This window comes from Rhea pennata, chromosome 3, assembly GCF_028389875.1.
Source record: "Rhea pennata isolate bPtePen1 chromosome 3, bPtePen1.pri, whole genome shotgun sequence".
Taxonomy (NCBI): Eukaryota; Metazoa; Chordata; class Aves; order Rheiformes; family Rheidae; genus Rhea; species Rhea pennata.
In genome coordinates, this window is record NC_084665.1 from 41,709,862 (window position 1) to 41,722,606 (window position 12,745).

At 41.1% G+C, this 12,745-nt stretch overlaps 1 protein-coding gene across 8 annotated transcripts in view; it reads right to left on the reverse strand.

Moving 5' to 3' along the window:
* Nucleotides 1-216: 216 nt before the first annotated feature.
* Nucleotides 217-12,745, reverse strand: part of SDCCAG8 (SHH signaling and ciliogenesis regulator SDCCAG8) — a 111,892-nt gene continuing 99,363 nt past the window's right edge. For 5 of the 8 annotated variants that reach the window (XM_062572134.1, XM_062572133.1, XM_062572129.1 and 2 more), the window contains 2 exons: nucleotides 7,463-7,589; nucleotides 217-556 (listed from right to left, as the gene is read on the reverse strand). In XM_062572134.1, coding sequence (XP_062428118.1) covers nucleotides 470-556; nucleotides 7,463-7,589 — 214 coding nt within the window. In that variant the 3' untranslated portion in view covers nucleotides 217-469. Of the gene's footprint in view, nucleotides 557-5,411; nucleotides 5,497-7,461; nucleotides 7,590-12,745 lie in introns of those variants that run through there. The other 3 variants (XM_062572135.1, XM_062572130.1, XM_062572136.1) reach the window with 2 other exon arrangements.

Below are 12,745 nucleotides of genomic sequence, written 5' to 3' on the forward strand. Positions count from 1 at the left end.
GTGGGTTTTTTTCTGATGGTTACGTAGTTGTTGGGACTCCTGTTTTTGTATAAAAAAGTGATGAATGTCATGTAAAAATAAAAAGTTCCCAGGCAGATTCTGTTAATGAGATTATAAACACAAGGCCAGTGTGACTTGTGCTTACAGTTCCCTCCTCCCTAGCCCACAGACACACTTTCCCTTGAATGCAAAAGGACACAGCCAGGAAGAAAAAAAAAAGAATAAGATTAAGTTTATTAGGATTTCCATAGGTAAACAAGACACAAATGTTACTACAAAAATAGATAAAAGTATTTATTAAAAATTGTGCAAATTACGAATGTAAGAAAGAGCTGTTAAAACTGGATTGCAGGTCTAGCCTTTTCAGAAACGTCTTACATTAGGTGCCTTCCTTGAAATTTGCTAAGCTACTAATATTTCCAGAATATTTGTAATCTGTAGTTAAAAAACAACTAAAAATCTGTTGAAATTAGTTAGCAAGTGTTTGTCTCTGCAGCAATCGTTGCTTTGGGTGAGCTTCAAACAAGGCCAAGTTGCAGACCGGTACAGGGGGAAACTGGAAGATAAAGAAAGAGATGAGTTTTGAAGTAGTCTGTGGTCTCTGGTGCTACAGTATGTGGTCTATTGCCTGCATTTTTGATTTGTGTCGCTTTGGCCTGCGGGTGTGTTCTTAGAAAAGGAGGCCATAAACGGTTAAGAACGGGGTCCCGCTGGGCAGACGAGCGCTCTTGCAGAAGGCAGCGCTTCCTGTAGCCCTGCTGTCCTTGCCGCCTTCTAAGCTCAGCAATCTTACAGGTAGCGAGAACAAGCGCTATTTGATTCCTGAAAAACAACATCTCCATGAGCTTTAGCCGCTGCTCGTGTTTAGCAGTAAATAACTGAGCTCTTGTTTTGGGGCACGTCTAAGATCCTGCCCCTTCTCCTTTCCAGGAAAGAGGAGGCAGGTTTGTGCCAGAGACTGTTTACTGTGAACTGTGCAGCCTGTAGCCAGGGTGGGCAGCTGTGTCAAAACAGGAAGCTGTCTGGGTGCTGCTAAGAAACCTCTGGTGGGAGAGCTAATTTGCCATTTTTAAGCTCTTGCATAGCTATTGTTTGTGCTTCCTCAGTAGCACTTCAGGACTTAATTAAGAGTGAAGCATTAAACTCTCTTGGAGCTGGGGTTGCTACTAGAAATAAGCAACTGCAGTTCTGAAACGTGACTTCAGGGAGGTAAACAGCCTCAGAACTAAAAATAAACTTTCTAATTTGGCTAGTTTTGCATTAGAGGAATAAAGAGTTTCTTTGCTTATTTGTTTTAGTTCATATAAGGTAATTAGGGCTGAGTTAAACAAGGAGAATTTATGAAGCTGCAGTTCATTAACAAATTAAAGACAGTCACATGGTGCTTCTTTCCCCAAAATGTATGCACTGCCATTTCCCATCAGCTGCTACAGTTGGAGTCCCTCAGCATAGTGCAAGAAGAAATGTCCACAGGAGGACTGGGTGTTAAATTCAGTATCTGTGACTGGGTAGAGTCAGAGAGGGAACCTACACCATGCTGCATTAACCCTATATATGTGGCCAGCATTAAGAGTACAGACAAGATTTAAAAGGCAAAAGAAGTACCAGTTCCTGAAGAAGTATCCTGGCACTTGTTGCTGTTGTGGGTTAAAACTTCCCCGGCCCACCCATTCCTCTGAGCAGCAGCTTGTGGCAGTCCCACCGATAGCCCAGCACTTCAGCGCAGTTCTGTCTCCACCAAGTACTAACACTAACAAACACGCGCAGCTCTAACCTGAGGTACAAATATATTATTCCCTTCAGGTGCCCCTCCTCCGACAGCAGCACTTTGCACCACTCACTCTGACCCCTGGGATTTCATTCTGTCATACATGCCTCTAACTGAAAAGCTGCCATCTTTCCTTCTTGTCAGCCTACCTAAAGCAGCAAAAAGCTTTTCATTAGCTCTACTTGTATGCATGTCAACCAGTTCGTACCAATATCTCTACCTGTAAAGACTCCAGGGTCCCTATATTTCTTTTTAGTGCCAAAGTCACCCAACATTAATGATTTGCAAGATGCTGAACCTCAACTTCATTGATGCAGTAGGCATTTCTCCACTTGACTACAGCAGGGCATCATATGCTTAAAAAAAAAAAAAGAGGCAGCAGCAGCAGCAGCACAAATACTGGCAAAGTCTCGTGTGCCCAGCTATACAATAGGCTAGTGCTAAAGCTGTCATTTGAGAAGTGGGATCAGTTCTCTAACTAAAGGAACTTGAATCCGTTACTCTTAACATCCAGGTAACTGCTGAATGATCTGGCAATTGGATACTCAGGGACAAGGGCCTTTTCAGTCTTAAAGTTTCTCTTCCTCCTGATAGTTCAAATATTCAGTGAGCAGTTCACTGCCCCCTCCCCTCAGTGGCATATGCTTTAGCTCTGTAGCTGGGTATTCTTACATGTGCAGATTAAAGCTTCTGTAAGTAGTAAAACCATTGAAATCTCAATGTTTTAATCACTGTCAATCATATTTATAATGGAGGAGGAGGAACCACCAGACTCCCGCTCCGTTTGGTAAGACAGCATCCAGGTGGCTTAGTCCCCAAGTCCTCAGTTGGCCCCACTGACAGCAGCAGGCTCCACAAGAGCTGGAGGGCTCAACGGTGGGTGCTGCAGCACTGACGCGTTCATGTGCAGCCCAATATCAAACGCAGCTCTAACTGCATCGCTTCCATTCATAGCTGATTTTTAACTCCTATCAATCACCCTGGATGAAACGCCACCTAATGCGTAACAAAGTCCTGCTTTTCACCTGCTTTAGTAACTGTCTGTCACTGGCTGTTACAAACAGCTGGCACAAGCACCGTTTTTGTGCATTAAGCCTGGACTGCATCTCACCAATAAATAACCTAAGCAGCCCTCAGTTCTGCTGAAAAACAGTTGAGAGCCCGCTAAGATCAGCCTGGATCACTTCTAACACCAGTGATGGAGCGGCTGCTCGTTTCCTGGACAGAAAGCTACCTGTCTGTAACGTTCAATGAAAAAAAAAAAAAAAAAAAAAAAAAAGAAAAAAAAAAAAAAGGCACGAATGGGGCACTTGGGAGAACTTACTTAAAGCGTTTTATTTGTAGCTGGGAACCCACTGAAAATTCATGCTCAGGGAAGAGAGCAAATTAAATCACAGCTCAGGAACGACTGTCACTTTGGCAGTCCCTCCCACTAAGCAGCTAGAGGGGTGAGTATATTTTAAGTTCTGTTTAGAAATAGAGTGGTCTGTTCACAGATTGATTTACTGAAAAATAGGACATCTGTAAGGAAGGAGGAGACGGTTTCAATGGCACAGCACTACCGAGAGCCTGGGGAGAGCGTGGCCGCCTGCCAAGGACACAGGCTAGCTTGCACAAGGAGGTCTTCGCGGGAGGAGGCAGAGCAGCAGCATACGCCGACAGACCTAGTTGGAGCTAATCCCCAAGGTCCGTGGTCTGTCAGCTAGTCTGCGCTTCCACTGCCTCAGCTGGCCAGCAACCCCTTCCGGCAAGCAGAGCCCGCAAGGGGATTATGTAAATCGGGAAAAAGACGTTTTTCTGTAGAACTGATGGGCACCAAGAGATACCAAGAGCTTTCAGGAACCTGAACACACTAGACGGGTAGTGCTGAAGCTTCTAGTAATCTCTGTTTAGATGTTTTTTGGAGTGTCATGCATATTCTTAGTTAATAGCTATATAAGGTAGGAAATAAATCTCTCATTCTCCTGACTTGGAGCAATTTGAAATGTAAGAGAGATTTTCAAAGGTTGACGCTCAAAACTTGACTCTTTCAAACACTTTGAAAATCAAAGTGTAAATTCCATAACTGATCTTCTCACTACCTTTAGATGTTTTTTTTAATGGATCGGAATATGTATACCATCTATTAAATAATAGTGCCATCTATGAAATATTAGTGCAGTGACTTGACATGGCATATGCTGTAAGTCAGGCCAGATTATTGTAATGATCCTTTTTAGTTCTCTGAAAATGAAAATTAGTGTGAGCACCTTCCTTAGGTTAGACTGCATCGTTAGGTTAGGTTGTACCCGTTATTGCATTAATTTGGGAAAGAGAATTTCATTGTTTGCTACTCCGGTGCTATGTCGACAGCCTACTTTGCATTTTAGAATTAAAGATATGTAAGAAAAGCTTATGAAGGACCTAAACTGGAGAAATATTAATAATTAAACAAAAGCTGTGCTGGTTCTGGGGAACATTCTGGCTGTGGGACAAGTATTTTCCAAGTAAAAAGATGCTTAACTTAAGATGTTAAAGCCCAAACTTTTAGGCAGGTGGTTATTCTGAAGTAATACTGAGCTACTTTCAGTAACAAGAGAGTTAACATTGTTATTTTAAAAGCATGCAATTCATTTCTGGGAAAGAGAAAGATGTTTTTAAATATTGTGGTACTTGTCTTGGTTACTCCTTCAACAAGAATGCTAAAAGCCTTTAACTGACACTTCAACATGTGCCTGGATCAGGTATTTCTTTACGATGGCTTTTGTTCCATTCACTTAAAACAAAACAAAAAAAACCCAGAATTTTTTCTTACATTGTCCCATGAGCTTTCAACAAAAAAGAGATTTTCAAAACATGCAAGCACATACCAGGACTTAAAGACCTCTTTTTCTCTTTTTCCTGCTCCTCCAAATATGGATAATATTAACATTGGAAACAAAATGCAATGGAAATATTCTAGGTTTTGAGAAAAAAAGCCATGCAAGACATAGTTTGTTAGTGTTTTTTCCTCTGGACTAAATGCATTAAAATAGATGTAGCAAGTTTAAAGTCTTATACTTAAATTACAATTAAAAAACAAGAATTTTCACACAGCAATAGGAACAGGTGTATAGTCTGCAGCAGTACTGTCATTCTAACACAACCTCCTCAAATACAATTATTTAGATAATGTTTCTTTCAACATGACACTAAGTTTTTATGATTCATTTTAGAATTGTAGCCTTTCTGAGGAAAATAGAGAAGCTTCTGCTTCCTGAACGCAAAAATACTATTGGAAGTGACAGAACTTACTTAACCTATTCCAAATCAAAAGCCAAGCACCAAGTGTTTGTCTAGCCTCTCCCAAAAAGGTAAAATCAGGATTCTTCTAAAACTTCCCACCTTATGAGATGCCCCCTTCTCTTGCAAATTCAATCTGGAAGGTATTTTTAGAAAATCTGTCAGGTAAATCTGTCTTACTTTGTTTTGGAGTGCTTTTTCCAAATTCTAAAAAGTGGTTTTTTTTAAAAAAAAAGTCAATTTCAAACCAAAAATGTTTCAAACAATTTCTTCTCCCCTTTTTTTATTCTGAAGTGTTTGCCAAATTCAACCCACATCTGCAAATAGTTTTAGTCCTTCTTTCCTCTCCCTCCTCTCTATATATAGTATATAGAAAAAATACCTTCTTCTGCTCATGTCTCTATCCATCCAGGTTTTTACTTGATTCCATCTGTGTCTTGTTTGAGATCTGCATCCCATTTTTTTTCCTGAAATATGCAACTGCTGAGTTACTGGTGGCTTATGTTCCAAGCTACAATAGCAAATTTAGGCTAGTGTACTTTACATAACTTTTAAAGGGTTAGGCATGATTGGTTTCCATAAAAAAATAACTGTAAAGGAGAACTATTGAATAATACAGTAAAATGCGGAATATGATGTTGCCTTTATCTTTGAAAATAGCATCAGTACTGATTCTGCAATTCTGATTGTGGTTTTTGTATTTCTACCATAAAATATATATCTATCTGTAGTTTAAAATCTCCTATTTTTGGTTTTCTTAACACAATTGTCTGACTTTCCAGGCAGCTCTTTCGGGCTGATTTCCAATTCTCAGAGAAACAGAGTTACTTTAAATAGCTGTAAATAGATTCTTAGACTCATTATGTTATAATTTTAAAAAATTATTCTTTTTTTCTGAGCATCCTCCAATTAAAATATCCTCTGGAGCGCAATTAACTTAAAATGAACATATAAATGAAGGAAAAAAAGAAGTTTTCAACAGTCAAATCTTGATAGCATTATAATGTCTAAATGATTTTTTTTCTCCTTTTGTATGATTTCTGTATTTCTGCCCAACCTTATAAAAGACAGTTTGCTTCCAGATAAAATAGATAACAAAATCCCTGTGGACTATGCAAAGTCTTGTCACCTTACCGAATGTGCTACCATTAAAACAGAGGAATTTTTGTCTTCTTTTCAGAACAGCAAACACTCTTAAGCTAGCTTACAGAAAATACTATAGTTGCCCTAAAAATTGCCAGTAGTTACTACATGCTGATAATGTTACAATATCTTGAGTTAGCAGGTCTGTCTACTACAACAGGAAATCCTGTAATACCAAACATACTGATATGATTAAAGGCATAACAAAGTACGGATTTTGTTCTCCTAAGTTAAGCATCTTGGCATTTATTAAATCCTAAAGCTAAAATGCCTATGAAAAATAACGTGGTTTAAGTATTTTGAAGTTCAAAAACATTCATTTTCCTTTTACTGTTAAGTATGTAGCTGGACAAAATTTTTCTCCACTGAATTTCTTTGGTTACCTTAACAGAACTCCAGTTACTCTGTGCAAACTCATTAGTTTACTGTATTCATAAGCTAGATAACATCATGATATGGTTGAATTAGTTAACTTAGTTTAGTCACAGAAAAAAAGGGTTTGATTGTTTGACAGTTTACTGAAAAATCTCATTCTTCGCTTGTTAGTTTTCAGAAAAGGAAAGAAAGAAAGGAAGAGAGAGAATGAGAATGAAAGAATAAAACAATGAATCAGTTCTCTCCCTTATTTGCAAGGCACTGACTGATTGAAGAACAGTGGTCACAAAAAGAAAAAGAAGAAAAAAAAGAAAAAAAAAAAAAGAAAATACAGCCCACGAAGATCTGTAGCTTCCTAGACGCCACAAGAAGCAAGAATCCTGCAAAAGATGCAGTGCAGTGACTAGTGCTCAGGCAGACTAATTTCAAGTTCTCCATCTCACACTTGGGTGAGTGATTCATGAAGCAGCATGAATGATAAATGCTATTTAAAAATAAAGAAATAAAGTCACAAAGTGGTAGGGGGAATTAAGTCTGATGTCAGAAAAGGCTCTTAGAAATATCAACATAAATCTACTATTTAAACTTTAATGATTTTAAAGAACAGATTTCCATCTTCTCTGAAAAAGGAACACAACTACTTCTGATAAGAAACCTAGGAACTTTCAATAAGAATTACTTCTGTTGTTTAACCTTCAAAACCCTTTCTTACTTTAGGTTTATACAGGACTCAGGTCCAGCTACCCTCTTCTCTGCCATCTCTCTCCAACTGCATGGGATTATTTCTGGGTTTATGAGGTAATGTCTTATTAAAAACAAACAAAAAACAAGCAGAAAAAAAACAGCTGAAAAGACATTTGCCTCTTAAAGCTGCAGAATATTTGCCTAAGAGTTTCTTCTCCTTTGACATGGTACCTGTGTTCGCAGAAACTGCACCTCTTCTGTAAGCATCTGCTTCTCTTTGAAGAGCTGATTCTGTTTGTTGAGTAACTCCACTAGCTGCTGGGCAGTGGTCTGGCAGTGCTTGTCAAGCTGGTACAGCCTGGAAAAAAAACAGATGAAAGGATTGCAGTGGATCTGCAGTTGGAATTTGCTGTCAAAGCTTTAATGTTTGCACTGGCGGATGCAGCTTCCCGATGACTGCATTCAGGCTGGTGTTGTGCTGAGACTAAGGCATTAGTTCCAGGATGGGCGTTCAGTATGCTTTATTTTGACACTTTGCATGAGCGCATTTGAATGTTTGCACTTCTGATTTAGAAGCCTTGTCATGACATGATAGCAAACTGTTTCGCCATCAAGAGACATCCGATAAAGACCGCAGGACCATATCCTGGTATGTGTAGCTAAGCAAGCTCTGCCTTGCCCTCCTCTCCTACAAAAAGGCTGCCATGAGCTCAGCACGATCTCAGGGCATTGCAGGGAATGCCAGTCAGCACATCTGCACACTCGGTATCTACTTAAATAACCAGCTCCCTACATCGTATGCACTCACACAGATTACCCAGTCACTCCAATTACCCCAAACTCCAGACAAACTGGACCTGGAGTGACAAAAACTTTTGTTTTCTGTCTACTGCTCTCCATAACCTGGTCAATGTCCCAAAACTCATTACAGAAAGCAACGTATATTTAACTCATTAAAACAAGTTCAATGTTAATTGAGCATGTCAGCAGGTATCGCTGGTACTAAACTTTTAGTAGTGTGACAGAGATTCCTGGGGAAGGACATAAAGAGGTCATCACTCCAAAAGGTCCTCATCCAGGGCTGGAAAAGAAAGGGAACAAGCTGGTGGGTATGAAAATGAACCTTGTTTACACTTGAGAAATAAAAGCTCAATTTTTGCCAGTCCAAACAGTGCTGTAGAGAAGGCAAGTATGCCTTTATGCAAACCAGTATCTCCTGTTATGTCCCCAGTGGCTGTTTATTACTCTGCGATCCTGTCATGAAAAAAGTAAAAAGTCTGCCTGGAACCAAAAATAAGCTGGAAAATTATAAAATAAAAACATTTCATTCATTCTTAAATGGAAATGTCTTCAATTAGAAGACTGCAGATGTATTTGAAGCTTCTTTTCTTCAAATATACATACTATAGGTAGAAAAAGCAAACATCTAAACATCATTATGCACTTGGAGAGCACGAACCAACTCTGGAGATAGCTATTACCAAATTTTTGTCAAGATTAATTCTGGACCTAAACTTTGCACTTGCTTTTTTAAAACTATTTCTTGTTCAACATATAGAAATACAGTTTCAGCTGAACGAAGTGTTTAAACTTGTGTCTCTCTTACAAGCTGTGGTTTTAATGGAATTAGTTATATATTTACAATAAGGCATGTGACCTTCTGAGTCTTACTACTTTCAACTCCATGTAGTAGTTCTGACTTGCACAGCTGTCAAAACTCAGCTAAGCTAATCACTCTGAATATTCATGTTCTTTATCAGGATTGTTCAAATAATAGCAAATATCTCCAACTTTCTTGATAAAAAGTATCCCCAACTTTCTTGACAAAAAGCTAGTAAAATCTAGCTGAAACTAAATTGCCAAAATCTATGTCAAAAACAGTATTTACTGACCTGTATCTCTCAGTCAGTTTCTTGAAATTAAATGCAGTGATCATGTAGCAAAGATTTTGCATGGACACGTTTCAGTGTCCTGCTACTATGTGAACACATCTCTGCAAAAGGGATTTGAAGAGCTGCAGGACCACACACTGGGGACAAGAATAAAACTACAGGCAGCTAAGTGCAAACAGTAACAGCTGGTTGTAAACTTCCAATGAAGTAAACAAAAACCATATTGGCAGTATAGAATGTTCTTCTAATCATGATTTCACACTCCCTATAGTTCTAAACTATAACGTGTTGATACATAAGCTTGTTTATTCTTCATTTCCCTACCAAGTGGGCTGCAGGCTCAGGGCTGTAGAACTTCAAAAAAACCAAAACAACAAAACAACCTCCCCCTCCAAAAAATACCCCCACTTTTGTACTGGTTTTGTTTTGTTTTGAAGATAGTTGTTCATCCGAGAACATGAGATTGCTTCCAGTGCAAAAAGAATGGTATTGTTAGCTGGAGGCAATGCAATAGGGCTTCAGATTAGAGATCAGAGTTCTGCTTACCACTTTGCCATGGATTTAACTTGAAGATATGTCATCTTATTAAATTTCCTTATTTGTAATAAAGATATTTTCCAGTCCTGTTTATAGAGCACTTACTACTTTATAACAGTACTGGTAGGGGTGTATAAATGTAAAATGTTGTCTTCAGGCAGATGAAAAAAAGAATTCGGTGCTGTCCTACGCAATTTAGAGGTCTGAAGCTTTGAAAACTTCTTTGCTTGAAGCTATCTTTGATAGTACAAAAGCCTGCCTCAACAACAGTCTGAATTCAGGTCCTTAGAATTTACTTTCTGCTGAATTTGATGTACAATCAATAAATTTCCATTATGCTAGTCTGTTTCAAAAGCAGTTACATGCTCTTTGAGAGCCCCTTTTGCAGAAAATTAATACTACTGTCAGCTAAATACATAGTAACTAAGTACTGAAGACCCTCAACAACCATCTTTACAGTAACACATGGAGCTTTGTCCATGAGTAAGGTAAGACCCTTTCTGGAAGCAAGGGCAAACAGTAGTGGTGAAGCCTGCAAGGAGAAGGCCTTTCCCGGATGTGTCTCTTCTCTGGCGAGGGGAAGGTTCCAGTGGAAGAGCCACCACTTCAATGCAGGAACATTCTCCAGTTCTGGCACACTGACAGAAATCACTTCCAGCTCATATAAATTTTATATCAAAACAACACGGTCTACTCAATACTCACAGGCAGCCCATGCAAATTTCAAAAACATTGCTGGGTATAAGCCTTACTGTTCTCTATTGTAAAGCTCTATATACTATTGGATCATGTAAAATATAATTCAGATATGCTATTATAAATAGAAAAGTCCTTAATTATTGAAATATTACTCAATTATACTTTTTTGTTTTGTAATTTTATCACCCACGTCACACTCAGACTGTCATCTTGAACAAAGGTAAAAGAATGACACAGAGACTGAACTGGGTTTTCCCAGCAGGCCACAACTTGACTTCTATCATCTATATTTATCTCTAGTGCTTGAGTACAGGGTTAACACCGACCCCAGTTTGGGGTCGTGACGGATAAAGAGGGAGTAGGTCTCGTCAGTGCAGATCTCAATCCGTGAATTCCCAAGTGCCGCCTGCCAGTCTGCTCTCCCGTAACTGCTGCCAAGCTGGCCCTTGGTCTGAACTCTGGGACTACCAGCCTGCTCCGGTGCATTTAGCTCTTGAGGACAGGCTCTGGGCCCTCTCACAATATCTGCTATTACGTGTGACATGTGCAGCACAGCCACACATTCCCATATGCATTGTATCTGGCCTGCCTGCTGATCTCGTAAATGATTCAAGATGAGAAATGAACAGCTCCACCCACACTCACTGTACTTCCCATATGTTACAACTGCACATCAATGCCTGCCATCGTTTTTACAACTGGGTGACAGAGCCTTCTGCACGTTTTGCTAATACGACTGAGTGAGGCTGCGCAGTCACCAGCTTCGCTTCGGCAACGCTTCTGACCAAGCAAACGTCCTGAGCACCTGAGTGACTGAACCTCCTTCCCTGTACCCCCCCTCACTTCCACAGTAGTTAATTTTTCCACCAAAGTGCCAAGAACCTCCCAAGTGGGATGGCAAGTGACTGCTGCTCCTTGGCCTGGGAGTGCTGCAGGGCACCGGCTCCAAACTCTGTCATGCTACTTCAAGGCACAGGTTTAAGAAATGTACCATGTTTAAAAAGAGCTGCATTTGGACTACTTACAGGATAACCTGACACCCAGGGAGTAGCTGCCATTTAGTAATAATAATATACTTTAAAAAATGTTTCCATTAACTATTCTAAACCAAAATTCATATTTCTATATAGAAGTAGGCAAGAAGCTGCTTTGTGAGACAAGTGGTTCCACAGAAGGAAAACAAATTTGAGGCACCATAATCTCTAATGAATGCTTTAAGGTAAAGGTTTCATCCTAATCCTCAATCCTGGAAGCTCACATGCAGCTTTTTGCCCAGAATGGCTCCAAGATCCCGTGCTACTTCGTGCCACAGCTTGCAGAAGAGCACGCATCTCTGTTTGCGCAGCAGTAACACTTGCATCTAAGGTTAGGCCAAACCCTAACCTGTCCAGAAATCACCTGAAAACGGATCGATATGTTTTGTAACATTTAGACGAGCGTAGGCAGACAACCATCACAGAGCCCTACACAAACCACGTGAAGCATAAAGCACACAACAGCTTGGTGCTTTGGCACCAAGGCAAATGCCACCCAGCAGAGCAAACTTCCCAGTGCGTTTGACAACGGCAAGCCGGACCAGCACAGCGCAGCCTGCGGACAACCGGAAAGCTGCTTCATGGAGAGGTGCCGCTAACCCGGGGGCCTCCACGGGGCTCCAGAAAGCAGCGCCCTGGAGCGCCCAGCCCCAGGCACCTCGCAGGCAGCGACGGCCCGCAGGCAGGAAGAGCTGGTGCAACCTGCCCGTCCTCCTCCAGGCTTTCGAGTCTATCTGATATAATCCGATGACCGCTTCTGGCCAGCCAGCACGGGGCTGTCAGGGCTGCAGGGGTTGTCCCAGCCCGGCCCGGCACAGCCCCCCACCGCAGCCCCCATCTGCCGACCGCCGTGGCGGCCGAGGGAGACGCAGCCGGTGGCACCGGCGCCGGGGTGCGGGTCCTGCCGCTCGCTGTGGGCAGGGAGTTCTCCCCCCTGGGAGGGGGTACGCTGTCGCACAGAAAACCGCATTAAAAAACAGCATTCCCCTTCATTTTGGGGGGGAGGGGGGACGTTTTGGCCTCCCCCCGGTTTCCAAGGGGGCTTCTGCAGGCGCCCGGGTGCTGCTTCCCCAAGGCGAATGGGCACCGAAGCCACAGGCGTCCTGGGCTCCTCCACGACGCGGCCCAGGGACACCCTCCCTCACAGCCAAGGTCGCTTAATGGCCGTCCCTTAATCGCAAATATTTTTAACACACTTAATTTTTAAAAGCAAACACAGGATTAAAAACAAGCTGACTTGAAAAAAGGGGAACAAGCCCACAAGAAAAGGAAACGAAACACAGCAGACTCGGTCTCTGCCTGCTATTATCTTTTTTCTCAGGGCATCTTGCAAATTTTCCATGATGTTCACA